Here is a 27641-nt window from a genome sequence, read left to right on the forward strand (position 1 = left end):
TATATTCTACAATCCTTTTTTTTTTTTTTAATGGAAAAACGAAATAATGTGTGCTTGGGCCATTTCTGCTATGTAAGGTGCTGTGTACCGTAATTAGTTCGATCCCTGGGTTTCGTATACTGTGCATTTCTAAGACTGTAATTTGCCGAGGTTTGATCGAAGATATAAAGAAAGTGCGCTTCGTTCTGTATAGTTTTACTAAAAATAAAAATATATAATTTGAGAAGCAGGATTTGATCTATATTTAATATTTAATACTTTTGAAATGCTGGGAAAGAATGTTCGTACCTTTTAAGGTTCTCAATAAATCGAACAGCCTTCTTTTGCAAAATAAATAGTTTTTCCTTATTTGTTTGTGTAGTAATTCCCCATACTAACATACAGTACTGTAAGCTTGAGTAGACCAGCGAATAATATAATTGCAGTTTCACCCTTTTTGGTAGTAATTGTCGGAATTTGTTTAATATTCCTATTGCTCTTGCAATATCAATGTCGGAACGTAGTGCACACTACGTTCCGACGTGCACTAGATAATAGATGCGGTTTTGAGTGCTGACCTGGCATCGTTTGCATTCTTTCCAGGACTGTGCTACTCCGAGCTGTCCACCCGTTTCCCGACGGCGGGCTCGGCCTACGTCTACGTGTACGCCACGGCGGGCGAGCTGCTCGCATTCCTGGTCGGCTGGGCCCTGGTGCTCGAGTACGGCCTGGCGGCCTGCCTGTCGGCCAAGGCCCTGAGCCGCTATCTGGCCGCGCTCTCGTACACGGCACTCAGAGCGTACCGCAACGACTCTTCGCTGGATACCGGCGCGTCGTCGTCGTCTTCGGCCGCGTCGCCGGCGCTCCCGGCAGACCGGCTCCTCTTCGAGGACTCTTTCGCCAACTACCACGTGCCAGGCTTCGACCCGTGCCCTGATGTCGTGGCCGCCGCTCTTCCCGTGCTCCTGACCGCAGGTCTCGTCGCTAGGCCTAAGGTAAAAGCACAGTATGCCCACATTCGATCTGACACTAGGTCCAAACGGATCTAACTCACATTAAACGAAGCGCAAAAATCGGTTTCTTAACGCATTGCGCGTCAATTTAGCGCAGGGATGCTAACAGATGGTAGATTTTTCGGGTAAAAAAAGTCAGAGGTTGAACTTACCTCAACAAAAAGAAAGAAAAAAAAAGTTAGAGACGCCTACATTTCCTTTTAATGCCGAATTAGAGCACAGCTCTTGAGGGGGGGGGGGGAGCGTACGGAGGGGAGGGTATGCCCTCCTCCCCCTCCGTACCCCGCCTTTCTCCTCTCCTGTTCTCTTCCCATTTAGCGAGAAAGTTTTCTATAATGCAAAGCGCGGTTACGCCCGCTTGGATTATTTCCATAATGCAACGCGCCCGGTTATGGCGACGGCGACGGCAATGCCTCTCAAGCCGAAAACGGACGCATAAGAGCTGCGCTGTAAAATCACTCCTAGGCCATTTGCGACGTGTTTTAGGAGACTCCCTGTTTGGCGACGCCACGAGAAATGGCGTAAGCTGGCATGCGGAAGGCCATGGCTCAAGCCATTCCTGTATGAGCTTACCGATACGTGAAATATGGGAACTCTGAGAAAGGCCATTCATGGCTCTGAAGTTTCGAGTTATTTGTCAAAAATGAAGGCGTTCAGTCCATATTCGAACTTGTAAAACTAAAAAGAAAAAAAAAAAGGTGCAGCAAACACAATAAACACGGCAAAGAAGAAACCGTTCGTTCGCAGGAGTTCAGCAAGTCCTTCCCACAGTTCCCGATGCAGGTCTGCAGACTTTCACTCTTAAAAAGCCCGTGCGTCTACTTTCCCGCACAACACTCAGAGAGTCAATCACCGCGACTTACGGAGGCAGCTCAGCGAATAATGATGCCGAAACATATGTTTAGACCAGAAAACGCAGTCTGAGTTGTGAAATTAAGTCATGCAAGCGTGACGTTTTGCGTTGCTTAATGTCACAACTCAGACTGCATTTTTTGGTCTAAACATATGTTTCGGCATCGTCATTTGCTGAGCTGCCTCCGTGAGTAGCGGTGATTGGCTCTCCGAGTGTTGTGCAAGAGAGTAGACGCAAGGGCTTTTTAAAGAGTGATGGCTCGTATACTCGGAAGGCGGCTTAGCGCATGCCACTGGACATCACCTGAGAGTCGACCTTAATGCGTCTTTTAAGATCTATCGTGTGTGCGTGGCCTATGTAGACTTGGCTCTTGACGAACTCCCACACGAAAAAGTTGGAGATCGTCAAGTCTGGGGAACGCGGGAGTCACGGCACCGTCGAAGAGCCGTTGCCCATCCACTTTCAGGGAAATGTGCTTTCCAGCCATTTCCTTGAATTTGACGCATAGTGCGTAGGCGGCTCGTCTTGTGGAAACTCGCAGAGTACCCTTTGAATGTGGAATTCCTCCGATTCAGGCTGAATCCGGTTGCGCAGCATGCGGAAGTGTGTGTGTCGCCGGTGACCGATTCATCGAAGAAAAATTGACCGACGATACCTTTGTTGAAAATGCCGCACCATACCTTTCGACAGTGGGCCACTCGCTCTTGGTTCCAATGCGGGTGTGGACTCGACCCAATACCTGCAGTTTTGTTCGGAGACTTAGCCGTCAATGTGGAAGATATCCTCGTCGGTGAAGAGAAGGAATTGCTGGTGGCAGGGGTCATCTGCGGTGCCGAGCTGCTCCTGTTGACGAAACGCAAGGCGTTTTGTTTTGTATTCTCCAGAGAGCTCATGCAGAATCTTCATCTTGAACGAGTGCACTTACTGCATCCGTAAGGTGCAGCGAACGAAGGTGCTGCTGACATCGAAGAGGCTGTCTGATTTTCAAGTTGAAAGATGCGGCTTCGACGATAAAGCTCCGATGTTAGCACCTTTGATGACGAAGCTTTCGACGATTTTGCGGAAGACGATCGTCTGTTCTCGACGTTCCCGTCCTCAGTGAAGCGCCGTGCCCATTTTAGTTCCGTGGGCGAACTTAGGTCTTCTAAACTCCGCTCGAAAACGCCGACGGACCGCCTTCCGACTCCCCTTACACTCCGTTGACCAAAGAGCCACTTTTGCTCTTTCGGACGGCGTCAAACTAGACATTACGGTGCATAAAAGTACAAAGTGACACAAAGCTTTAGAAAACAAACAAAACAAACTTTGAGTAAACATATGTGGAGAAGACAAGCCCATCCGGTTTCGATGAAGAACTCTATCAGCCGTCGAAATAAATTATTCTCAATTGGAGCGAGAGGCTGTCACTCTGATCCTTGGCGTAACGAATTTTAGAGACTACCTATTTCGACATAAATTCACCCTTGTCACGGATCATCAGCCGCTCCTGGGTTGCTGAGCTCCGACCGCTCAACTCCTGCTATGTCTGCGGGCCGCTACATGCTACACGTACAAGCCTGGACAAGAAATGCTGAATGCGAATGCCCTGAGCAGACCACCGCTACCGGCAGTAGCAACAGCAGAAACAGAAACAGGTCCCGAAGGTAACCTTCCCGAAAATGTGCTTGCTGTGGAGCACTTAGAGGAGGGTGTCGTGGCGACCAGGGAGTTGAAACAAATGAAAGCTACTGACTCATAGTTAGCGCAGGTAACTATGAGTCAGTCAACTGCATCATAAATGGATGGCCCACATGTGAAAAGAGCCTACACTCGAACCTACAACCGTTTTAAGGAGGGAAACTAGAGCTGTCGGGTGGCGCACTACCTGGTATACTGGGTCGTGCGCCACGTCATTGTGCCTAGGGAGGCTAGGGGGCGCCTGCTATTGCTTCTGCACTAGAGTCATCAGGGAGTTTCGGCTATGAAATCGATAGCAATATCTAAACCCTGGTGGCCTGGACTGGATGAGAAAATGAAGCGCACGTCAGCGACGTGTGACGCCTGTGTCAGAATGTTTTCCATGCCAACGTCAAAAGCACCAGTTAACTGGCCCGAAACACCTGAAAACTGGTCCAGTGTACATGTTGATCTTCTAGGCCCCTTTATCTTGGTAGTGGTCGACGCACACTCTAAGTCGATCGAGGCCGTTCCCATGAAACAGGCCACAAGCGCAAACACTGTGTCGTGTTTGCGAGATGTGTTTAGCCACTTCGGGATACCCCGCACATTGGTCTCGGACAATAGTACACCTTTCTTTTGTGCCGAGTTCTTGAAGCTCACGTCGAAGAACAACATTACTCACATCAGAACCGCACCATTTCACCCACAGTCAAATGGTCTGGCGGAACGTGCGTTAAGAACTATAAAAACGGGTTGAAGAAAATACAGAACGACGACATTACAACCAGCCTGGCAACCGTTCTTTCAATTATAGAGGGACACCAGCAAGGTCGGTAAAGTCACCATCTAAACTGCTGCTAGGTTATCTAATTCGCTCGAGACTTGACGCATGCTTTCCAACCCACTCGAAAGCATCTACACAAAACACAGACTGGCCGATTCAACGTGGGGACCCGGTGTACGCCAGAAACTATGCGACAGGAAACAAGGAGATTCCTGAAAAAGTCACGACGACTACTGGAGCACGCACGGCAGTCGTCGAAACTCCGTCCAAAGTGATAACACGCCATGCTGACCGACTGCGTAACTTGCCGCCAGAGATCAACGAGGTCACGCCGGCTCCTCCACGGTCGTCACCAGTACCAGGTCCATCAACCAAGTCGAAGGATCCTGGTGACGGCAGCCCAAAGCAGTCACCGGAGACCTCGTGTGAAGTCTGTGAGAGTGCAACTCAACGATGCTCCGCTCGAGTCCGGAAGCCGGTTCAGCGCTTTCAATGTTAAGGGGAAAGGAATGTTATATACCAGTCGATGCCGCGAGATGTTTCACATTCACGGAGTGGGTCCTCGCGACAGAAAATGTAGCTTGAGAAATAGAGAGGAAGGCTGCTGAGTTCTAAACCCGATACACGTCTCCATATTGTCTCGACATCTCCGGAGTCTTCGTATATAACAGGGGTGGCCAGGCTGGCCTGGCCTAAGAGCCGCAAACAAAACCACGGAACTTCTAAGAGCCGCGGGGGGGGGGGGGGGGGGGGGCAAATTTAACTTTTGTTTAGAGTCTGACTGTACGTATGGATGCAGAAGGCTGTACGACTGTACGTATGGGAGCACGAGGCTGTCAAACTGCAAGCTGCAGTGTGCTTTATTCTGAAATCCTCTTTTTTTTCCTGGGAAAACGCGGAAAGGGGCGAAAGGGGGGGGGGGGGGGGTCCCCTTACGAGAGATCCGCGAGCCGCAGTTGGACCAGCAAAGAGCCGCATGCGGCTCGCGAGCCGCGGTTTGGCCACCCCTGGTATATAACAAACCGTAAAGCAGGCAAAATAAAACAGACAAACAAAGCACACAGCAAATTGACAAATATGAACGGAATTTAAAGCAAATCATTTTAACTTCCCGTTCTCACATTTATATTTATTTGAAGATCAAGATAAACCAAATATCACACTTCGAAAATCATAAATGTTTGAAAGGCGCGCCGGTGCTGAGGAAAGCGTAATCAAAACTTTTGATCCGATTCGGCGCCCCCCTGCGGGGGTAATCGCGGCACGCCCACAACGCCGCTGGTGCTGCTTACGCCATCTTTCGGCAGCGTCAGCAAACAGCGCATTTCCGTCTACTAAAGACGCCACAGATTGGCGGATATATATTTTTTTCTTTCTATTGATAGAGGTAAGTTCATCCCGTAATTATTTTACCAATAAAATTCACAACTGTCTGAATTTCTGTACTAAATTGCATAGCGATAATTAAGAGCAAACATTTTTTTTGGTCCCTTTAAAGCAGTCTAGATCTCCTTGGCCCTCGCATCGTCATCTTTAATCTATACTCCGTTTCACAGCTCGCAGTCCCACTGCTGCTACATTATACAAAGGACGCCTCGCTCGCTGCAGGCATGATGCCAGAATTATCTGCGAAAGCGCCTTAAACGTGTTTGAAGCACGTCTCCTTCATTCATGGAAGCAAACAGCTTCATTCATTGATGTACGTTCCTAAAGGCCGTTGTCTCTGACCAATCTGACTGGGCCACCCAAGGAAGAAACACGTTTCAGGCAGCGTCTGTATAATATATCTTGGACGATGTGTGTGAAGTGTGCGCGCAGCTTAAAGTGAAACTGCAAGGGAAAAAAAAATCATAAGTGGAACACGCCGATTGTGAAACAATTTTTCAACGAAAAAATATTACGCACAATATTTACGCCGTTAGACGCAATTTAGGTGCAGGAGGTGGAATTCGCAACTCGCTAAGCCCCTCCTCGTGTTTACAAGGTGCATACATCCTTCGTTGGTTGGAGAAATGGTTGACGTGTGAAATGTGGGTTGAAAATTCGTATCTCTGTGCCGTGATAGTATTTTATTAAACTTTTTTATGTTTGAGAAGCGAATAATTGAGATAGAGTAATTATTGTTTTCACATGTATTCTTAGATAACTTCTCCCGTTTTGGTTTGAAACATTAACTAACATGACTGCCAACTTCATGCAGAGAACTGAACGATCAAAGCTCATTGCGCTCGTGAATGTTTACGAGTCCGAGTGGTTTTAAGTGCGCATAGATGTTAGAGCAACATCTCATCAACCCACGTAGTTTGCAGCAAGCAACTGCCGCCAGTACGCGCCTTCGGAACCGCTGTACGGATGCTTGTTCTCCTAGCGGGTCTGGCATAAACCTAGCATCCCAGATCCACTATTTTGATAGAACTGGCTTAAATACGTCTTTTTGCACGTGTTTATGCTGAATGAAGATGTTAGTTCCTGTAAAAAAGGACCCCGCTAGTTTGTGAATTGTGCAGACGTCATGATTGCGGCCTTGGTTTCAATACCGAGAAGATACCAAATAATACATGTGAAAACAATAATTAATCTATCTCGATTATTCGCTTCTCAAGCATGAAAAAGTCGATTAAAATTCTCTTATAATACCCGTGCCACACGGGCAACTCGAATGCCATTTACTACGAATGACATTTGAACGATCGGCAAATCAGCGCGCGACCCTCGGAGCGTGGGGCGTTCCACGCGCGACAGATCGCGAGCCGATTCGTTGATCACAGAAATGCCATTCGTTGTAAATAGCATTCGAGTTGCCCGTGCGGCGCGGGTATTAGATTCCACACTCCATACGCAGCACAGATGTGCCGGTGGCTCGCTTTTGTTTCTTGACACAACGCAGTCTAAAGCACTCAATCGCTCTGAAACGCAACTGTGCGTAGGGGCCTTTAGCCTTTTTAATAATATGATCCAACTAGACGCAACCAAAGCTTTATTGCAAAAAATATACTTTAGTTGACATGTCCCTAATATGTACGAGTGTTTTTCACCTGTACCATATATCCGGTTATATGTTTTGATGTTGGCTGTCCCGTCATATCATTGCGGGCTGCAAGGAGAGCTGTGGCGATCGCTCGCTGCTCCCAGCTACCGGGAGCGGTCCCACGTTTTATGCCTCACTGTCCTTATATCACCTGTTAGAACCTGTATAGTGCAGGCAGCGCCACCGTACTAATGACCAGTTAATTCATCCCAAAGTATGTTCTAAATGAAACGGAGCGGGCGAAACGTATAGATATATAAATGGAAGTGTTCCCATTTCTGCTAGACAATTAATCTACAGAGTAAAATAAAACAATCAATCCGCTGATTTTTGTCAGCATTTTTCATCTCTTGTAGTCCCACGTGAAGAATGGCACTGCCTTCCGGGTACAGGTTATGCTCCGCTTTGGAGGCTTTAATCGCGGCGCCGCTTTCGCCCGCGCAATCCTACACCTGCCCTTTTAGACCACCATCGTTCATAGTTGTTTCTGACTATAGACCATGTCGTGCTTCTTGCTTTTGTTTCTAATACCCAGGCTTTCGTGGTCTTCCTGAACACATCCACCATCGTCAACATATTCGTCCTAGTGGCACTGATGCTGACGGGATTCTTCAAAATGGACGCCGACAACTGGACAGCTGGTGCAGGATTCTTCTCTAATGGAATCGTCGGGGTGAGTTTTGTAGCCACTTTTATCAGTGTTTAATGCAATCCAGATTGGATTTGTGATGTTTCTATATATACCTTGCACATGAGGTCATACGGCACCGTAGCAGCCGCAATTGCTCCCTACCATCGAGACAATGAAAACAGATGAAGAGGGTGATCACAAGCGAAATAAACTGAGCTTTGCTAGGAAAGGAAATTTCGGTACAGAGCAAGAAAAACAACCTGACCAAAGGTTTTATGCAGCGAAAGAGTTGGAAAGAGTCGGTAAACAAATATATGGCATAATTCCTGGGAAAACTGAAACAAATTTCAGCTAGACGAGGCTAACTACGCTATTTGAAAAAGAGCTGTCTAAAGTATTCGTCAAAAGGAGAAGAATTTGGAGACTCAAAGCTAAAAGCTGGTGGGATGATGATGTAAAGAAGGAAATAAAGAAACGGCAACGAGCTTTTAGAGAGAACAGACATTCCAATTGCAATGGGACCAGATAGTGAGATAAACAAAAAGTTGGATAGATTCATTAAAGTAGACGGGAGGTATCCTGCTTGATTAATGAAAATATTTAAAAGGAAGGATCTCAATGGCTGTCTAAAGTAAATTTAAAAAAATATATATATATATAAAGGCCGCCGGGAAGTTTTGAACCACCTGAATCCACTAAGTTATAAAATAAAGTCAGAGCAGAAGTATATTGTCATGCCTGAGGGCAATCAAGTTCAAAAGGATGAAGCAACGAAATATATAGCAACATAATGACAGAGAAGGTCAAGCCGCGAGGATACACAGGAAGCGCCTCACCCGTGGAGGATAGTTCAAGTACTATAATTCGTTTCAGCTTCGGTCCGAGCGCGGCCAATGTTATGAGCCGAAGGGCCAATCAAACACCGAAAGAGGCACAACGTCATGGCGTGCTCTCTGCAGTTGATAGGACCAGCTGCTATTCGCCGTCTCTCTGTGCGCGCTCCTACGCCGGCTAGTCCTATCAAACGCAGAGAGCACGCCATGACGGTGCGCTTTTTGCGCTGTTTGATTGGCCCTTTGCCTCATAACATCGGCCGCGCTCGGACCGAAACTGAAACGAAGTATAATGTTGAGGCTATCAGACGAAAATAATGGGAAAGGGAAAAAAAATGAAAGCCGTTTACAACTCCCTGTAACACCGAGTTGGAGCGCAGCTCTTGAGGAGGAGGAGGAGTGAAGGGTACTGAGGGTTACCTGTTGTCGGGGTGGGGGGGGGGGGGGGGAGGGGTCTCGTGACCCCTCAGAAAAATATTTCCGCTAGATTTAGCGGGGAATTTTTTCCGCTAGCTTTAGTGGGGAATTTTTTCCGCTAAATCTAGCGGGGAAAAGTTTCCGCTAGATTTAGCGGGGAAAGTTTTCCGCAAGATTTAGCGGGGAATTTTTTCCGCTAGATTTAGCGGGGAATTTTTTCCGCTAAATCTAGCGGGGAAAATTTTCCGCTAGATTTAGCGGGGAAATTTTTCCGCTAGATTTAGCGGGGAAAATTCCGCTCGATTTAGCGGGGAATTTTTTCCGCTAAATCTAGCGGGGAAAATTTTCCGCTAGGTTTAGCGGGGAAATTTTTCCGCTAGATTTAGCGGGGAAATTTTTCCGCTAGATTTAGCGGGGAATTTTTTCCGCTAGATTTAGCGGGGAATTTTTTCCGCTAAATCTCGCGGGGAAAATTTTCCGCTAGATTTAGCGGGGAAATTTTTCCGCTAGATTTAGCGGGGAATATTTTCCGCTAGATTTAGCGGGGAAATTTTTCCGCTAGATTTAGCGGGGAATTTTACCCATAATGCACCGCGCGGTTACGCCGACGGCGACGGCGACGGCGACGGCGACGCCGCTCAAGCCGGAAACGGGCCCCTAAGGGCTCATTCACACTGGAAGCGGATCCGCGTTCGCAAAGCGGTTGCGAACGCGGTTGTATAAGGATTCAGTACAATTGCACGCGCACACGATGACATCAAATGCGCGTGCAATTGCACTGGATCTTTATACAACCGCTTTCGCAACCGCTTCGCGAACGCGGATCCGCTTCCAGTGTGAATGGGGGGTAAGAGCTGCGCTCTAAAACTGAGAGTTCCAACGGATACATGGCAGGTGCAGATGGTACACCAATAAAGTTGATAGAACAGGTAGGACGTAAGTCTAAGGAAGCGTAAAGGAAAGCAGTAAGGAGCATTATCATGAAAGGAACTGCACGGGAACAAGGGAGACTAATCAGAAAGAGTTTACTATACAAGGGGAAGGGGGACAAAGCTGACGAAAGTAATTATCGTCCCATAACAGTAACATCAGTAGTCTACAGGTCGGCAATGCAGACTATCAACGAGAGATTACAGGCATGGGTAGAAAAGGAGATTGTGCTTGGAGAGCTACAAAATGAGTTCCGAAAAGAAAGGAGGTTGGAAGATAATTTATTTTCATTAACACAGTGTATCGACGTACGAGAGAAGGAAGGTAGACCACTCTGGTTAGTATTCTTACATATAAAGGGGGCTTATGGCAATGTAATTCAAGGCAACATGTAGAACATAATTAAGAGCTTAGATGTGGACGACAGAATATTTAAAATTTTAAGGGCAATTCACAAAGTTAATATGGTACTAATAACACGGGGAGGAAAAACAACAACGCCGATTGAGATAAAACGATGTCTTAGACGGGAATGCCCTTTGTCGTCATTGCTGCTCTTGCTGCCAAGTATTAAAGGAAATTTTAACAGGCAAGGTCAAAAGGTTAAACAGCCATTGTCAGACCAGCTTTGATGTATGCTGATGGCCGATAGCAACATAGAGCTTCAGTCCCGAATGAATATATGTGGCGCAGAGGGCCACATGTTGCGCTTAGAATTCAGTTTTTAGAATTCAGCGGCCATGTACAACGATGACGGAATTGCAGAGCTAAAAATACAAAGATTAGAAATTGATCGAGTCGATAAGTACAAGTATCCAGGAGTATGGATTAACGAGGGCATAAAATTTCTCAGTGAACAAGCAAAATGTGTAACTGGTAGGGGAAACGGAATTGCAGCTGTAACAAAAAAGAGAACTTTGTGGGGTTATAACAGGTATAAGGTAGTCAGGAAGATCTGGAAAAGGGTTCTAGTTCCGAGCCCGGCTCTTGCCAATGCTATTTTGTGCATAAAACTGGACATCAAGTCAAGGCTCAAAAAATAAAACAACGTGGAGTAGGTAGATTGGCTCTAAGAGCACACGGTAAACCACAGAACCAAGATGTAGAGGGCGTAGTGGGCTGGTCCTCATTCGGGAGTGGGTAGCTAGCAGTAATATAGAATTTGAGGGTACGCTAAAAGATATGAAGGTATATCGATGGCACGTAGAGTTCTTAGTTATCTACACATGAGATGCCTTAATACAAAATGGAGAAGGCCGACCAGAAAATCTATATATACATATATGGGCAATAACAGGGAGGCGGATGAGAAAATAAAATTTAAGAGGAGAGTTTAAAACAAAAGAGAGGCAAATTGTCGCCACCGACTTTTCGCATGTCGCAGGGACCGAAAAAACTTCCGAATAAAAAAGCAGTCCGAATAATCAGCAGATTAAAAAACGACTTAATTACATCAAGCGGGCTTTAAAAAGACGTAAATAGTGCCCTGCTTTAGGTTACGCCTGCGCGCCTTGTCTTAGTTTACGCCTCCGCTTGCGTTCGACAACTTTCTGCTAGCTTGAGAATCGCTGCTTTCCTTTCTAGCGTTATGGTCGAGTACTTTCTGCGCTTCTTAGCAACAGATCGCTGTAGCGGAAGAACAGATGGGGCAATGACGTCCAAGCCAGCGTAGCCCGAAAACACGATTCACCGTGAAACGACCGAGATTAGAGGCGCAAGTCCATCACTGCAGTGGCGGATGAACAAAGCAAAATGGAAACAACAATGGTGATGATAATGACGCGTAGCTAGAGAAAAAAAGCCGTACAGTGTCACCTAGCAGTAGGACTCAGCAATATTTAGGTAGCGCTGTCAAACAAAGCCAATCCATGTGCAGCCAACATAAAATGCAAAATGGCCGCTTCTCGGTGGTGTTTCCCGCTTATCGCTCGCAACGATTTTATCCGAAAACTCGAACTTTCGAACTTTAAGCTGTCCGAAACATAGGTCATGAAAATGCACTGTTTCTATCGGGTAGGTGACGGTTCCTTCTTTAGAACCAAAAGATCGAACAAGACCGAATTATCGGCGTCCGAAAAATCGGTCGGCGACTTATAGAAAGTAGTCATGTACACTAAATCTGCCTTGAAAATTTACAAATCGAATAAGAAGGACATCACTAAGGAGCCCGTTCACCTTCGACAATTTTAGGGGAGCTTCTTGTGCGAAGCGAGGCACGGAGTGTCGCGGACTAACAAATATAGAGGTAGATATAAGGAAGTAGATATGGTGTATGGAGCTTGTGGAGAGGAGCAGGAGACGGCTGAGCACTTGATGCTTAAGGTGCAACCCCACCGTGCATGACGTTTTGGTGCTTTTTTGACGCCTTATAACTTTCTTTCTAGGCATCTTAAAATCATAAAGTTAATGTCAAATTAAAGAGCAGTTTTTCAAAAATAGTTTAATTCTTGATATTGCGAATATTTTAAGTTGTTGTTTAATTATTTAGCTTTTAATAGACCACAGTCTCTAATATTGAAAAAAATATTTCTCGAGTTATGACGTCCCATCGTCCACGATATTTTGCTTAAGCGTTCGGCTGGATGTAGTAAATTAAAAAAGTAGGCAACAAACTGTACAGATAATTTACATTTTAAAATAAAAAATAAATTTAAAATGGTGTTATTTGACGGCGCTATATAAACGGAATCACGTCAACTAACCAAAATAACGAGACATTAAATTATGAAGCATCCTTCGATATTACATTTTCCAGAACTTTCATATTGATATATTACACGTTAAAAATGTTATAAGACCTCAAACGTTTCCCATTCAGTTACGGCAAATTGTAGTTTCTTAATATAAAGTTTAGATGGCGACACCTGTTCAAGAACAGCTTGATGTGTATTTTCCGTCGTGTGCCGCTTGGAACGCCACATGAAAGACAGAAAAAGCGCCAGATGCCAGGCTGTCAGATGCCTGGGTGCCCGCAATGAGCGAGCCAGAGATGTTAGAACAACAATCGTGAGGCTGCGGGTGCTCCACAGCTACTTTTGCACGCGTTCTATTGTGCGTCGGTACACATGCCCGACGCGATCTAAATGAAATGGGCGCCATGAAATGGATTCCGTGATTTCAGGTTCCGACACGAATGCGAAAACATTTTAATGTTTTTATCACTTGAAAAAATGATTTTCGCAATCCGACTATGCTTGTCGGAATGGTTTGAATATATTTTGTTACAAAAACCACCTCCGTGGCTTTTAAGTGGCAATTATATTAAAACAAAACACAAAAGGTTAAATCGTCCCAGTGTCTCTGAGCCAACGCGCTGGCCCATGAATCCATATATGTCGGGTTTAAATATTGGCCGAGGTGCCCGCAATCCGACCGAGGCCTATCTGAGATTTCGGTTGCACGTCAAAAGACCTCCAGTTAATCGAAATAAACCCGCATTTTTTTTTTATTGGGGCGTGTTATGTAATTTTTGTTGTATTGGCTTGTGAAAACCTAAGATTTGAATATTTGCTTTGCTTTACCTTATGTTTGGAGCGCAGCCAACGCTACGGGCTGATGAGGCCACTGAAGCAGTGCCAAGAGCGCGATGTTAAGCTGTTCGTTCTCTTTCTGTCCCTAGGCTGTCGGGCTAAACTAGAGCCACTAAGTAAGCTAGGCTTTATAAGCATCTTGGTGCTTAAAATGATGGTTGTAAGTTATTTGAAGCTTTTATCTGAAATCACAGGAAACTCTTTTTCGTCCTTCTCAAATGTTTAAACATTTCGCGACAAAGCGAAGCAATATTACATGAGCTTCCTGACACCGAAACTAATGCTGAGGAAGTCGGGCTTCTGAATCATGACGATTGCCAGTTGCGTTTGATTTGTTACTAACACCCAAGATGGCGGCGCCCACAACAATATCGGGGGGAAAAGTGCCGATACTCTGAGCGTAGCTCATTTGGTTTAGCTCACAGGCTAAACCAATTGCGGTAGGGGATCGTTGGCGGGTGTGTTGTAGCACCGCGGATCAGAGCACATGGAAAAATACTCGAGCGCGAGCTCCGTTCAAAGCACGGAGCTCACGCTGCAGAACCTCTAGCGACTAAATCCCCTCGATGTGTTTGCTTTGCTCTTTCCAATAACCTCAAAGGTGCCAGTGCTCGAGGCCTGTGTCTCGAGCGGCCCTTGGAAGCAAACGGCGGCGCAGCACTAAAATGACTGGCCCTTGAAAGTGAATAGCGGCGCAGCAACCGCTCGTGGCACGCGTCTTGCGCGTTTCCACAACAATGGTTGGCGGTACTTGTAAAAAATGCCTTTATCAAGGGGCTTTAGCAGGGACCACGGTGTTGCAGGGACCCTGAGTTCAGTCACCCATCTGCATCCTACTGTTGTGCGATCGTGTACCACATATACTGCATAATACACGCAAAAGACCCTGAGCTAACAGTTGTACTGCACTTTTTATAACCTTCAACGCGTAACAATGTGTACCTACGAAACTGCTGCTCCCTAAAAAACTAACGACTAATTTTGAATGCGCCGTAACATTGCATTTTTAATGTGTGTTCGAGTGTTCGCGCTCTCTTTTTTTTTGGTCTAAATCTTTGATTATAAGGTTTTTACTTATGATAAAACATACTATGGTTGCCGGACTTCTGGAAAAATATTATATAACTAAGCAAATAGCACGTGATCGAAAAACACACAAAAACACACAAAGCACACAAACACACATAGGCGCACTTAATAAAAAATAATTGAGATAATAGAATTGATTATTTCTGTTTTCAAAGATTTGAGAGCACCATAAGCTATAAAAGCGAGCTCGAGGCTTTCTATGGTGCGCTTGTTCACTGGAAGTGTAGTTCAGGGCAGTATGTTCGCCTTTGGATGTTCCGCTTCGCTCGCAGGATAAAACCATATACTTTACTGGTAATGTATTTGGTGCCCTCAGTTTTCGCGTGATTACACGCTTGTTTATCATTATTGTTTTCGTTTCCCACTGCAATTCAGTTCGTTCGTTTTGTGTGCTACATGCATTAGAGACCAAGATAACCCACGAGCATTCTATTTCGCGGATATTAAAAAAAAAAACTATGCAACTTGCGACGTGGGCAACATTCCATACAAAAAATTCTAAGCTTAAAAGTAACATTGTTGTTTGTCAAGAACAATTGCGATTTTCTAAAATCACGTGGGAAAAACTCGTTTTAAGCACGCGACCGTTGGCATGCAGTTAATACTCATAATCGGCGTCGAGATGATTTGTAGCTGTCAGCAGGTGGAGTTTTTCTATCAGCCCAGAGTTAGAATTTTTACTTCTTTCTGTCGTAAGCAATCAGGAGACAGCTTACACCAAATCTGAAGGTAATGAAGTACTATGAGCATTTAAACATAACGGCCTGAGCAGTATATGTGTACAAGCTTTAGCTTTTGATGCACTCTAACTTTAGATACGCTCAACACTAGTGTAAGACGTAGGGCTGTTTCATTCTTAATCAGCGGACCATGTGCGTGCTTACACTATATTTTACACAACGTCAAACTCTACCCGTTTGCATCTTTTTCATTTATGCACACCACTACTTTCACGCATAAATCACCAAATTAAGACTGGTACTAAATGTCACAAAAATGTGTATAGGTTTGTTTTTTTTTACCGCAAAAATAAACTACGCATCGCCTAACGCTCATTTTCCTCCCAAAGGTAGGGCTAGGTCACAGCCAGATGGCAAAGTTTCATTCCGAACGGACACCTGATTCAACAAGAAGTGATTTTCTGAAAATTTAAATGGGAAAATGGAGCCCATTTTCGGCCCGTCTTCGGTTTCTGCTGCCATAAAGTCCCATGTATTCGAAAACTCCGTCGGCCGTCATTTTCCCATTGAACTTTTCAGAAAATCACTTATAACTTTTGAATAAGGTATCGGATTGGGCTGAAACTTTGACATCTGGTTGTGACCTATAGGGCTCCCTTTCGGGGGAGAATGAGCGTTCGCCAATGTATTGTTTATTCTTGCAGTAAAAAAAAATAAAAAAACACACCTGTAATATTTTTGTTTTGTGACACACTGTAGATTGCCTAAACTATGTGCCCAAGCTATCCACAGACACAGAACCTTTGCCTGGCCTGTCATTGCATTATCACTGAATTCGTTTTAAAATTAATTCTTATCATTAATTGCCGTGAGTTCGTTTTTAACCTCGGCATTTCTTTATTATGACTCCCGCACCAACCCTGCTTTGGGTTTACTAAACTCAATATCTAAATCTGAGTGTCATTTGTTTGTGTTTTCCAATTTCGTGGTTCGGGCAAAATAAACACCCAGCTACCTAAATGAGACACCTGACCACCCAAAAAATAGATTTTTTTTAATTTTTTTTAGGCAGTCAATTCCTCAAGCTAGAATTTTGGAAACCCAAGTCTATCACGTCATCACGTTTTCCTGGAAATTCACAAAGAGCCAAACGGATGCACAACGAAAGGGCCGGCCCGTCATATTGCCGCCCGCAGAGCCGAGAAAGCAACGCTCGGTCATGGACTTCTAGAGGATTTGCATTCATTCTTGCACCAGACGTAACTTTTGCCCTGCTTACTTGTTATCGAAAGTGCCAGTTCATCTTCGCCCCCAGCGCGCGACGCTCGAACCTCTTTGACGAACTTTCGAGATGGTGACGCACTGTAGATAAGCAGCTGCCAGCAACCTTGTCGAGTTAGTCTCGCTCTCGCTCTCTGTTACACTGCGGGATCGCCGCCTGCTTTTCTGCTGCTTTGAAGCTCTTTTTTTACTTTTTTTGTTTGGCACAAGTTCGCCGATTAAAGTTTTATTTTTCAGTGACTGTTCGTCCTCTCGTCACCTTCATTTGTGACATTTTAAATCTGATCACATTGAAATATGTGTAATCTGCCTTTGTAATCTCCCATAAAGGCGCACAGGCAATTTTATATTTTTCAATGCGTCGGTGGATTTGTTGTGCATGTGTCTCGCCATTTGGCTCAGGACGATTTTCGCGTATTGTTTTGACCACATTTACTGGAGACGTGAGCTCGGAGCGTATGCAACTGGCCCCCTTGCACGAGAACTGGCGGAGCCATGCGCGTTCCAAAGAAAGCTCGTGCAGACAAAAACAAGCAAGGGACCAGGGATGTCAAATTCAGGATATAGAAAAATACCCTACTGTACCAAAGCGCCACCACACACAATTTCTCGCATTGACGTACAGGCCTGGAAGGCGATCCCACCGCCATCTGTTGGTTCGGAATCACACTAACTAAGGGTGGGGTTGCACCTTAACCGTAAGGGGCTTCATCAATCACAGCGCCATTATTATGCAACTCTAATATTGAATTCGTGACATCGTTTAAAACTCTGGGAGTAACAATCTCTGAACACATGACGTGGGCGCACCATATAAATTTAGCTTGTAAAAAGATAGCACGTGCTGTTGGGGTCGTTCAGCGTCACAGATTTATTCTTCCCACCAAGGTAAAACTGTTTCTGTACAACTCTTTGTTTTATTCACTTATCAGCTCCGGGTACCTTGTTTGGGGGACGACAAGTCTGACCAACTTAGAAAAAATACACCGACTGCAAAAGAAAATGATGCGCGCTATTTGCAACTCCCCTTATCAGTCTCATTGTTCACCTATCTTTCGAAAGCTCTCCGTAATAAAAAAATTCAATTTTTACGATTACAGTCTAAGTCCAGGCTATATATGTGACATAAAAAGAGGCACTTCAAACTTGACCTCACTCGCGTTCCTGACTAAAGACACGCGTTCGTGAAAAGATACGAACACAGAACACCAGAAAAGGGAACTTCACGGCATTTTAGTCCGCAACCGACCAAAACACAACGGCCCATGTGCCGGAAACCACTAACGATAGACGCTGCCATTTCTCCGAGCTGCTCTCCTTGGTACTGAATATTGGAAAACTGCCAAAACTAAAAAGGACGGGCGGGCGTAAATTTACCTCAGAAGTACCAGAAAATGTTGTCTCAAATAGGACATTATCACACTGGTAACATCCCTTAGTAATACACCTTGTGAACCCACACAAAAACTATGCTTCACGGTGTATCCACGGGTACCGAGGCCAGTCAAACCGAACGGGTCGGGCAGGCTTGGACACGTTCACCGCTGCGCGGCAGTAAATGCCAGCGCGTCACTTTTTTCTCGGAGCTTGTCAACTTCTCCGATCCAGTAACGTTGGTATTGTCACCAGCGCCACGTGCGAATTGCCACATCCTTGACTTCACACGGTTCATGAGACGATGAATGAGACATAGCCGCTTCGTTTTTCCACTACTTCGTTCTAGTCCTAGCTCACTGTAACCATGGTTTTACAACCGACACCGCGGAACCTGCAACTAGTGCGAGCGGGAAGCTTCGACTTGTGCTTGCTGCACGATATCTCATGCAACCGAGGAGTATTCGAATCTAAAATACCTCGAAAGTTGTTCGCGCCATTGCGCGGAGATTCTACGCTTTTAACAGAGAACACCATTTGTGCTAGAATTCCATTAGAGCGACAAACAGAAACAAACGACAGCGACAAGCCTCAAACCAGACTCTTTCGCGATTTGACAGGTTTTGTAGAATAACGGAATAACGAGGCTATTCTCAAACGCGTGAATCATGCGCGCGAGGGTATCTTTGGCAGGATTGAAATCACACGTGATTAATTCACGAGCACCGAACGAGTAAACGCCTGCCAAAGGTACCATTGCGAGCATTATCTCTTGGTTGGAGGCTTGTCGCTGTTGTTTGTTTCTATTTGTCGCTCTAGTGGGACTCTGGCATTAGAAAGGTGCCTGACCTAAATCATTTGGGGTTTTCAGCAAAGTCAACCAGAGAGAATTATGTAGTGAATCAGCTAACAAATTTACCAAATATTGTCCTAATTTTCAAAGAGAAGGAGAGACGGAGGTAGAACCTTGGTGAAACCTTTTTCACAAAGAACAAGCGGTCGTACAATTTTTTATGAGATTTAGCATTACAAGGCCAGCCAGTGAAACTTAAATGAAGAATAGAAATACATAAACTTAATGATCAGCACAATAGCTCAAAAGGCAGTATTTAATTATATTACATCCCATACAACGTCAAGCCCTGTAGTAACACCGAGGAAGGAATATAACATATACATAACATCAAAACCAACTGAAAAGAATGATTAGCGTCAGTCAGGACTAACCGCAACAGCAACCTCTACCAAACAGTGGCCGCTCGCTTACTTTCGTTCCGAGTAAAAAAAATTGGCCGCCAACGCATCAGCAAGGCCGAGCGACGACAGAAACTTTGCCAGGTTGAACTTTCCCCGTGCCTCCGGCACGTGCACGTCCCTCTCGCTGATCCTCGTGGAGCCCTGCGTGTAGACCAGGAACGCGTAGCGGTGGGGGCCAGAGCCTTTTGGGGGACTGGGGCCTGCGTACTCGGTGACGCAGTCGGCTCCGCTCAGGTCGCAGTTGGACGGCACGTTGACGAGGAGCCAGTGGCGCCAGAACCTCATCTTCGGGTTCTGGCGACTTGGGGCGTCGGGGTCGACCATGACCAGGGTGTAGAGGCTGTTGGAGTGGGTCTGAAAAACTACGCTGTCCGGAGACGACGCCGCCTCTTCGGGCCTCAGTGTGTTTCCCAGGCTGACGTCGCAGTTCTGGTACCTCACTACGACGTTTTGCTTCGGGGCGCGCGGAATGACGTCGGGAACGAGGTTCTCCATGGGTTCACGACTCGCGTCTACAGTCAGATGCTGGTTTAGAATGCGCCACAAGCTCCCCGCAGCCTGATTACCACCAACCAGTGTTCCTCCGCAAAGCGCAAAATAGTCCGCCACCTAGTGGCATCTTCGCGCTCACGTGTGTAGGTATAGGGAGTATTCACTGGCGGGCCATAGCTGTGTGCGCGGCTGCTGAGCGCGTGCTAAGGGCGAGCTTCCACAGTTATATTGCAACCTGCATGGCACAGCAAGAAGGTTGACGGCCTTCAGCCTATTAATGTGACGTGCGAAAAGATCTGCAACAACATCAAGTGTGTATTGGGTCTATTGGCTTTATACGGTTTATTTCACAGAAGTTCGTGCTTCTGTTAGTGGCGAGATGTTTTGGTGGCGGCCTCCTATGGTTCCCCATTCTGACGTCATTACCTTGCAAACAACAAGTTCGATGGTGTTTGTAAATAGCATGGTGGAAGCTTGAAATTATTGCGCTCTCAAAGGAACGATGCTAACACCGCCAAAATTAAAGTTCCTTCATTCCTCTTACTTCCGTCGATGATAAATCCCTTTCCGACGTCATAATCAGCGTTCGGCCAATCGTGGAAGGCAGAGCCGTTTTGGTGGAAGGCCGACCACAGCGACGCTTTCGGTCGCGCACGTCGCCAATAGGGAGTATTCGCTGGCGGCCATAGCTGTGTGCGCGAATGCTGAGCGCGTGCTGACGGCGAGCTTCCAAAGTTCTTTTGCGACGGGCATTCCGCACCATCAAGAGTGCCGGTCTTAGCAGCCTATTGATGTGAGCTCGTTCTGAGCATGCGCTCTAAACAGCACCCACAAATATGGCGTCCAATGAATACTCCCCATAGACGCTTTACACACGCGCCAAATTACAGCCGCCATTGCTGACCTTCTCTTGCCTTACCGAGATGCCGAGCAACTGAAACGGTAGTTAAAGATCCTCTACAAAGGCCGATGCTTTAGAAAAGGACCCAGTTGAATATAATGTGGCAATAAACTGGCCTGCTATGGTAATGATGAAGTGAAATAAACGGAATAAGAGGAAACAAAAAACTGAAGGTCAGTTATGGCGGAGTCCATGCACAGCTGCTGCAAAGCGTCTATAAGGTTTCGGGAGAATTGGTGGCCAAGTAGACTTGCGCACACCAGCTCGGATCACGTGGAGCGAAAGCTCGCGCTGCAGACCCCAGGGATCCTGGGTTTGGTCCTCTCCCCTGCCCGTTTCGATCTGGATGAGCATTGCACCGGCGTGCAGTTGTGTACCACTACTGCGTGGTCCGCGTTAAAGACCCCAGGCTAGTGACTGTGCTGCACTGGCTAAAGTTCTCAACTACAGCGAGTGACTCGTCGCGACTTTGAAGTGGCTGACCAACTACACGCTCTCTAAATATCCAGGCAGCTCCAATTACATTATTATAGGGTTTCACTGCCCCTACAAACCAAAAGAAATCGCATAACAACTCAAAGGACTTGGCACAAACCCGAAGCAAGTACCAAATGACTTTTGGTTGAACCTTAATTTTTTCATCCGAACATCCCGATAAGACACACACACACGCACAAAAGCTGGATCCACTCCTTCCAGGAACAAACCAACAGGACCCTGGACAAAAATATCGAACTTCAAAACATCCAAACGCACAGAAAAGAAAGGACACAAAAAGATAGATAATTTTATTGGTACCTTATGGTGTTTATTCGGTGCATTCTTAACTTGTGTCACCTTTGTTATTCTGACTTATCGTTGTTGTCGACGAATATTGCCATTGCTGTCAGTGATATATAGTAGTATACTATGTTAACACTTAAAGGGGCGGTGCAACGGTATTCAAATGTTTTTTACTGACACTAGTGGAACCCAAGTATACTCGCACGCAACGCCATTGACCAAGAACCATCTTTTTTGTGACATGCTTTCAAGGCAAACAAACAAACGAATTGTTGTGTGTATGTTTATACAGCCGGACGTTAGTCTGCCTTAGTGGGCGACTGGTGTCTTAGCTGTAGATGAGCAATTTAGCCAGTGCGGTACATAAGGTTGTTGCGGGGATCGTTAAAGCTTTTAAAGAAGCATCAGGTGGACTTAAGTTTACATGGGAAATGCCCGTGCTGAACTGTATTTGGTTTTTGGACCTTATGGTCATGTTTTCCAACGACCATGTTTGTTGGAGGTATAGCCCGCGTTTTAAGAAAGGCCTTGTTTCTTGCAAAAGTGCACATTCCAAACTGGTCAAGAGAGGAATCGCGTTAACATGTCTTCAGGCAGCTCTTGCAAAAAGTCGCAAACACCAGATGGACATCAGTTTTGCTCAGCAAGTAAAAAGGCTAAAAAACGTAGGGTACCCACCTAACCTAATTTCGAGCTGCTGTAAGAGCCTACTTAAAAAAAAAAATAAATAAATAAATAAAAAGAACTAACTTACAAGGGGCGGCCAGACAAATAAAGTTAAAAGACGTGTACATGTGATTCCTTATTGGCATAAAGTGTCCCACAACATTAAAAAGATAGCTAGTAGATACGATGTAAACGTTGTTTTTTCAGCCCCTTGCAAGCTCTTAAAAATCTGTTCGATGCTTACACGGCAGAAAAAAAGCACTCTGTTCTAGAAAGCACGCTGTACAGTACACTGAATGTGTGACCAATGTTGTATATGAGATTCCATTAAGATGTAGAAAAGTATATATTGGACAAACCGGGCGCTGTTTTAACGAAAGGGCACGTGAGCATACTCTTTCTGTGCAGAACAACGCGGGGGGACACCTGGCAGACCACTGCAGGCGATGTGCTGACTGTAAGCCTCTTTTGGCTGAAACAAAGTTTTTAAAGAAATCAAAAGACCGAGAGAGAGATTATAGAGGCGTATTATATCAAAAAGAAAGATGACAAATGCGTTGGCACGCCTTCTCTCTATTTGCTTCAGAAAGAAGTAATGTTTCCAGATAGCTGCTTGTGAGAGTGGTGATTGGTTGCAGTGTGGGTTTGGCATACGATCTTGTGTATAAAAGTGACAGTGTTGTTTCTAATAAAATCAGTTGTGAGTTAGCGCCCGTCCTGTCGTCTTTGTGTCTTTATTGTCCTTGTTGTGTTGCGCTTTATAACCTTTTAAATCGGTACAACCGCTAGCCTGGGGTGTTTAACGTGCACCGCGCTGTAGTGACACGCGACCGCACGCCGATACGATGCTCATCCAGATCGAAACAGGCGGGGGTGAAATTATTTCAGGGCATAGCCTCGAGTTATTGATTATAACGAGCCCAAATTGAGTGCTCACACAATGCTCGGGTTAAATCTATGAGCCGCATTCAAATATTGTCACTGGGGGATTATGAAAAGAAAGAAAAAAAAACGCTCGTTTTTATCCTTGAACATAGCGAGGCAAGACAACGAATATCAATACAACGTCACGATGCCGATATATTCTGACGCGCGAAGGCAAGTTGGGCTGCCCTTCTTTTGTAGAACAAAGATGGCTCCGCAGACGGCGCTCGTTACTGGATAAAGGTCCATTGTTAGAATTAACATCCAGTAATGAAGGTGCGAGCGCCCTGCACGTTTACAGATGCTCCCAGCAAAGAATCACAAGTTTGAGAGGGCTACAGCCACTAAATAAGCTTGGCTTAGAGTATCGGCTCTCCGTTCCCCGACATTGTTGTGGGCGCCTCCATTTTGGTTCTTATGCAGAGCAGGCGCAACAGCTGATCGTCATGATTCAAAAGTGCAACTTCCTCAGCATTAGATTTGGTGTTAGAAAGCTCACGTAATATTGCTTTGCTTTGTCGCAAACTGCTTAAACATTTGTGGAGGACGGAAAAGTGTTTTCTATGATTTCAGATAAAGCTTCAGTTTGCTGGCAACAGGCACGTCGCCAGGGGGAGGGGGGCAGAGGAAGGCCCCCCCCTTTCCCGAAATGTTCCATTTTGCTGGGACCTCCTCTCCCCTCTCCCCTCCCCCCCCCCCCCCTGAAACAAAATTCTGGCTACGTGCCTGACTGGCAACCACGATTTCATGGCACAATATGGCGAAGTGTCGTTACTCTGAAGCGTAGCTTATTTAGTGGCACTAGAAAGGACTAGAAGGGGTCACGTGCAGCTATTCAGGAAGCCGTATAGAGCTTTCCGATGTTTACAAACTCACAGTCCAGCGTGTGAGCTTCACAGACCAGCACGTGCGTGTTCGCCGCTTCGGAAATCGAGCAAAGCACGCGCCATAGGCTCGAACACTCAAAATGGCACCGGTCACACGCTCTTTTTTGGAAAGGTCTATTAGCGCAACGGTGTATTAGCGGAGAGATGTTTCGGTGGCGCCCTCGTTTGGTTACCTTTCGTGACGCCCTTACCTTGTGAACAACTGCGATGGTGTTTGTGATGGGCATGGTGGAAGCCTGAAATCATAGCACTCTCAAAGCAATACTGCAAACACCATCAAAATTGTAGCTCTTACATTCCTCTTATTTCCGTCGATGAAACATCCTTCGCTGACGTCATAGTCAGCATTCGGCCAATTGTGGTGGGCCGACCACAGCAACGCTTTCGATCGCTCACGTCGCCAATACCTCTAGAATTCTGTGTCGTAATTATCCGACGCTCTAGGCCAATGTCGTCACTGAACGCTCGTGCTTGACGCTGATAGGCACGCTCCTCGAGCAGCATTTGGTTTTCTTAGCCCCTCTGCTGTGCCTCTTCAAGGAGCTTTTAAATATCAGTAATTTGTCTTGGGCTGTTGTTGTGCGCATATTTTGAATACTCGTGCGTTTTAGGTTCTTTACTCCGTGCTCTACATGAGCCTGTAAGGTGTTATGAATGAAAAAGACCAAGGAGAATATTCTTTTACAAACCTATAAAACAAATTTTCTTTAAAATGCGCTGCTTCACTTTTTATTGTGATATTATGAACGCGGTGTAAAAATTATCGCCCTTTTAAATGTCGTAAAAGATCAACAAAAACGCCCGCAACAATATTTACTCGTTATTTATCTAATTAAATATTAAACCTCTGGCTGAAGTAGTTTGCCCTAGAATTCATAAAAATAGAAGAAATGTGGTTTCAACATCACTTCAGACGTGCATTTTTACATTCATTTTAGTAACTTCAAGACAATTTTCTAGCCTTCATGGTGACATGAGCAATAAAATAAAAGTCATCGATATTCTTCCTAGCGCTACTAAAAATATACGTAACATATTCTGTCGCACCAGTTCCAGCCTAGAGCCACTCTTCACTCCGTTCTTCTATCTGCTAGTGGGCGCCGCCATCTTGGTGCTTAGAGCAGAGCAGACGCAAGCGTCGGTCGTCACAATTAATAAATGCGACTTCCTCAGCTTGAGACACGGTGGTAGAGAGCTTAAGTGGTATCGTTTTTGTCTGTTCCAAACTTTCCTAACATTTCTAGAGGACGTAAAAACATTTCCAGCAATTTTAGATCAAACTTCAAATGACTGGCAACAAAGATTTTAAGCACCTAGACGGCTCAAGTTTCGTTAATCTCAAGCGCAGCGTATTTAGTGGCTCTAGTTCCACCCATTGACTATTGCAACCAGGCATTTCTCGCACAGACCATACCAGAAAATGGCCGTATATTTTCTATTTTTTTACTTGTCATTCTTTTATCGTGTGAGTGAATAAATTCTGACAGTGCTATAAATGGTCATTTCCAGAAGATAGCGTGTATATGTAATAATGCTAATACTGCGAAACCCGCCGTTTAGTTCAGAACCAGAAGTGGTTGAGGCTATTTGCACACTGGCACCACCGCTGTTCATCTCACGCAACAAAAAGCGAATATTTAGTATTTCTGGCCCACTTCCTCAAGTGAACAATGTGCTTGTGCTGGGCTGTGGACATGGCGTTGGCCTCGGCTTTGGAATCAACTAAACGACGTTGCAGTGATTTCAGAACTTCGAAGGGGGTTCCTGCATTTTTATGGAGATATATAACTTTTTTTTCTCTAATATAAGAGCGCTATTTGCTAAACATACCCTTACTGAGGGCTAGGCGAGAAAACAGAAAACTAAAACAAAACAAATAAACTCAGAAACGTTACACAATATATGTTTATTTCTCGTGCTAAAAACATTGTATTTGTGCAGACACTTAATAGGTGTCTTTAAGTCATTTTCAAATATCGTGTCGCATAAAATACAAACACGTTTTGCACGTTCCCAAAATTTGTAGCCAAATGAACTGTCTTTTGTAAGAAACGTTCGAGCGCCTTCGCACAATTAAGGATAATAAAGCATTGCGTAATTTAAATGAAACTATTGAACGGTAGTAGTTTTCTTCAAATTAGCAACATAGGTTTTTTGTTTCATCGGCTCCCGTTGCAAAACGTACAGTTGCACTCTCACTTTTTCTAATAAACGCATCCTGTTTTCATAAGGACTACATTTTACAAACATTCGTATCTCTGTTTGTCGACGGCATATCTCTAATACGAAAAACCTTCGACGCGCATTTGCCTAAAATTGAAAAGCACGAATTCGTCCGCGATACACTACAAAACGTGAGCCAAGGCAAAGGCCATCGGCTGAGTCGCTCACGAACTGAGCAAAAAGAGGCGACCTACGAACCCAGCTAACACCGAAAACACCACCAGAGTCCAGACCATGATAGGAGTCTGGCCGTCGACGTAGGCATCCTCAGCGAGAAAAAAATTGACGGCCACCGGCCTGCCCAGGCCATGTTCCAGTGCAAACTTGTTCATGTTAAAGTTGAACCTCTTCTCGGGCGGAACTGTCAAAGTGTGTGGCGACGCGATGGTCCCCCTTTGTTTGTAGGCCAGGAAGACGTACCTGTGCGGACCGGAGCCTAGCGGAGGCTTGGGACCACGGTAGTTCATCAAGACCGTGGCCCTCCTCAGATTCACGGGCGCTTTCACATCTCCCGCGGCCACGTTAACGACGAGCCAGTGGAGGATCGGTCTGAATTTGGGATCGCTTCTGCTGGGAGCATCCGGATCGAGCATCGCTATGGCGTACACCGCACCTTCTTCTCTCGGGAACACTAAGTCCGTCGGATGTTCAGAAGCTTGGTGAGGCGTGAGGGCGGTTCCCATGAGTACCTTTCCCGCCGGGAAGGCGACTTCGAAGACTGCGTCGGGAACTGCGTCGATCAAGTCCGGCACGATCCCACTCTTGGAGACTTGCGCCAGTAGGTCCGCTTCTTTCTTGTCAAGAGACCTTCTCCAGGCGCAAAGATGAACGTCCACTAGTAACAACAGTACCAAGAGTCTTGGGCACGAGGAACGCATCTTGGGCAGTATTTTTGCTTCCACCAGAGACGAAACTTACGTGCGGTTGTGGCCCTCCAATTTCGCGTGGCGGCTAGCGGAACAAGCTCATAAATTTCGAGAAAGAGTGGCGCGGGAAGGTGAGAGTTGTAAGTGGCGGCGCATACAAGGCCGAGGAGATGTTTCGAGGTCAATGTAACCGGTCTTGCAGAGGCTCCCAGCAGAAAGAGGGCCACATTTCCGCCGTCGCTGCCGCCGGAGCCTCCGTTGCTCGCAACGGAAAACGCACGCTGCCACTTCGTCGTCTTCGTCTTTGTCCGCCATGCCGCTGAATGAGTATATCTCCCGCAAATTCGACTTCCGAACCCAGAAATCCTGGGTTCAACCTCACCCCTGCCCGTTTCGATCAGGATCAGAATCGGAGCTGCGTGCGGTCATGTATCGCTGCTGCGTGACGCACGTTAAAGACCCCAGGCTATCAGTTGTACAGCACTGGCTACGTTTCTCATCTCAAGGGAGTAACAATGTCGCCATGTTCAGACTGACCATAGGCCTTCTGCGTTACCCGGA

At 45.8% G+C, this 27641-nt stretch overlaps 2 protein-coding genes across 2 annotated transcripts in view; one reads left to right on the top strand and one right to left on the bottom strand.

Moving 5' to 3' along the window:
• Window positions 1–489: 489 nt before the first annotated feature.
• The window catches only part of LOC8029374 (cationic amino acid transporter 3-like), a 262424-nt gene continuing 235272 nt past the window's right edge, over window positions 490–27641 (top strand). Inside the window, exons 1-3 of the mRNA XM_042290471.1 lie at window positions 490–499; window positions 583–974; window positions 7852–7989. Coding sequence (XP_042146405.1) covers window positions 490–499; window positions 583–974; window positions 7852–7989 — 540 coding nt within the window. The remainder of the gene's footprint in view (window positions 500–582; window positions 975–7851; window positions 7990–27641) is intronic.
• LOC8029391 (protein D3) lies at window positions 26254–27158 on the bottom strand. The gene has a single exon (XM_002404754.5). It carries the CDS (start codon window positions 27090–27092, stop codon window positions 26379–26381), a length of 714 nt encoding a protein of 237 aa, XP_002404798.3. The 5' UTR covers window positions 27093–27158; the 3' UTR covers window positions 26254–26378.

The sequence above is a fragment of the Ixodes scapularis genome, unplaced genomic scaffold (assembly GCF_016920785.2).
Source record: "Ixodes scapularis isolate PalLabHiFi unplaced genomic scaffold, ASM1692078v2 PGA_scaffold1__304_contigs__length_218370807, whole genome shotgun sequence".
Taxonomy (NCBI): Eukaryota; Metazoa; Arthropoda; class Arachnida; order Ixodida; family Ixodidae; genus Ixodes; species Ixodes scapularis.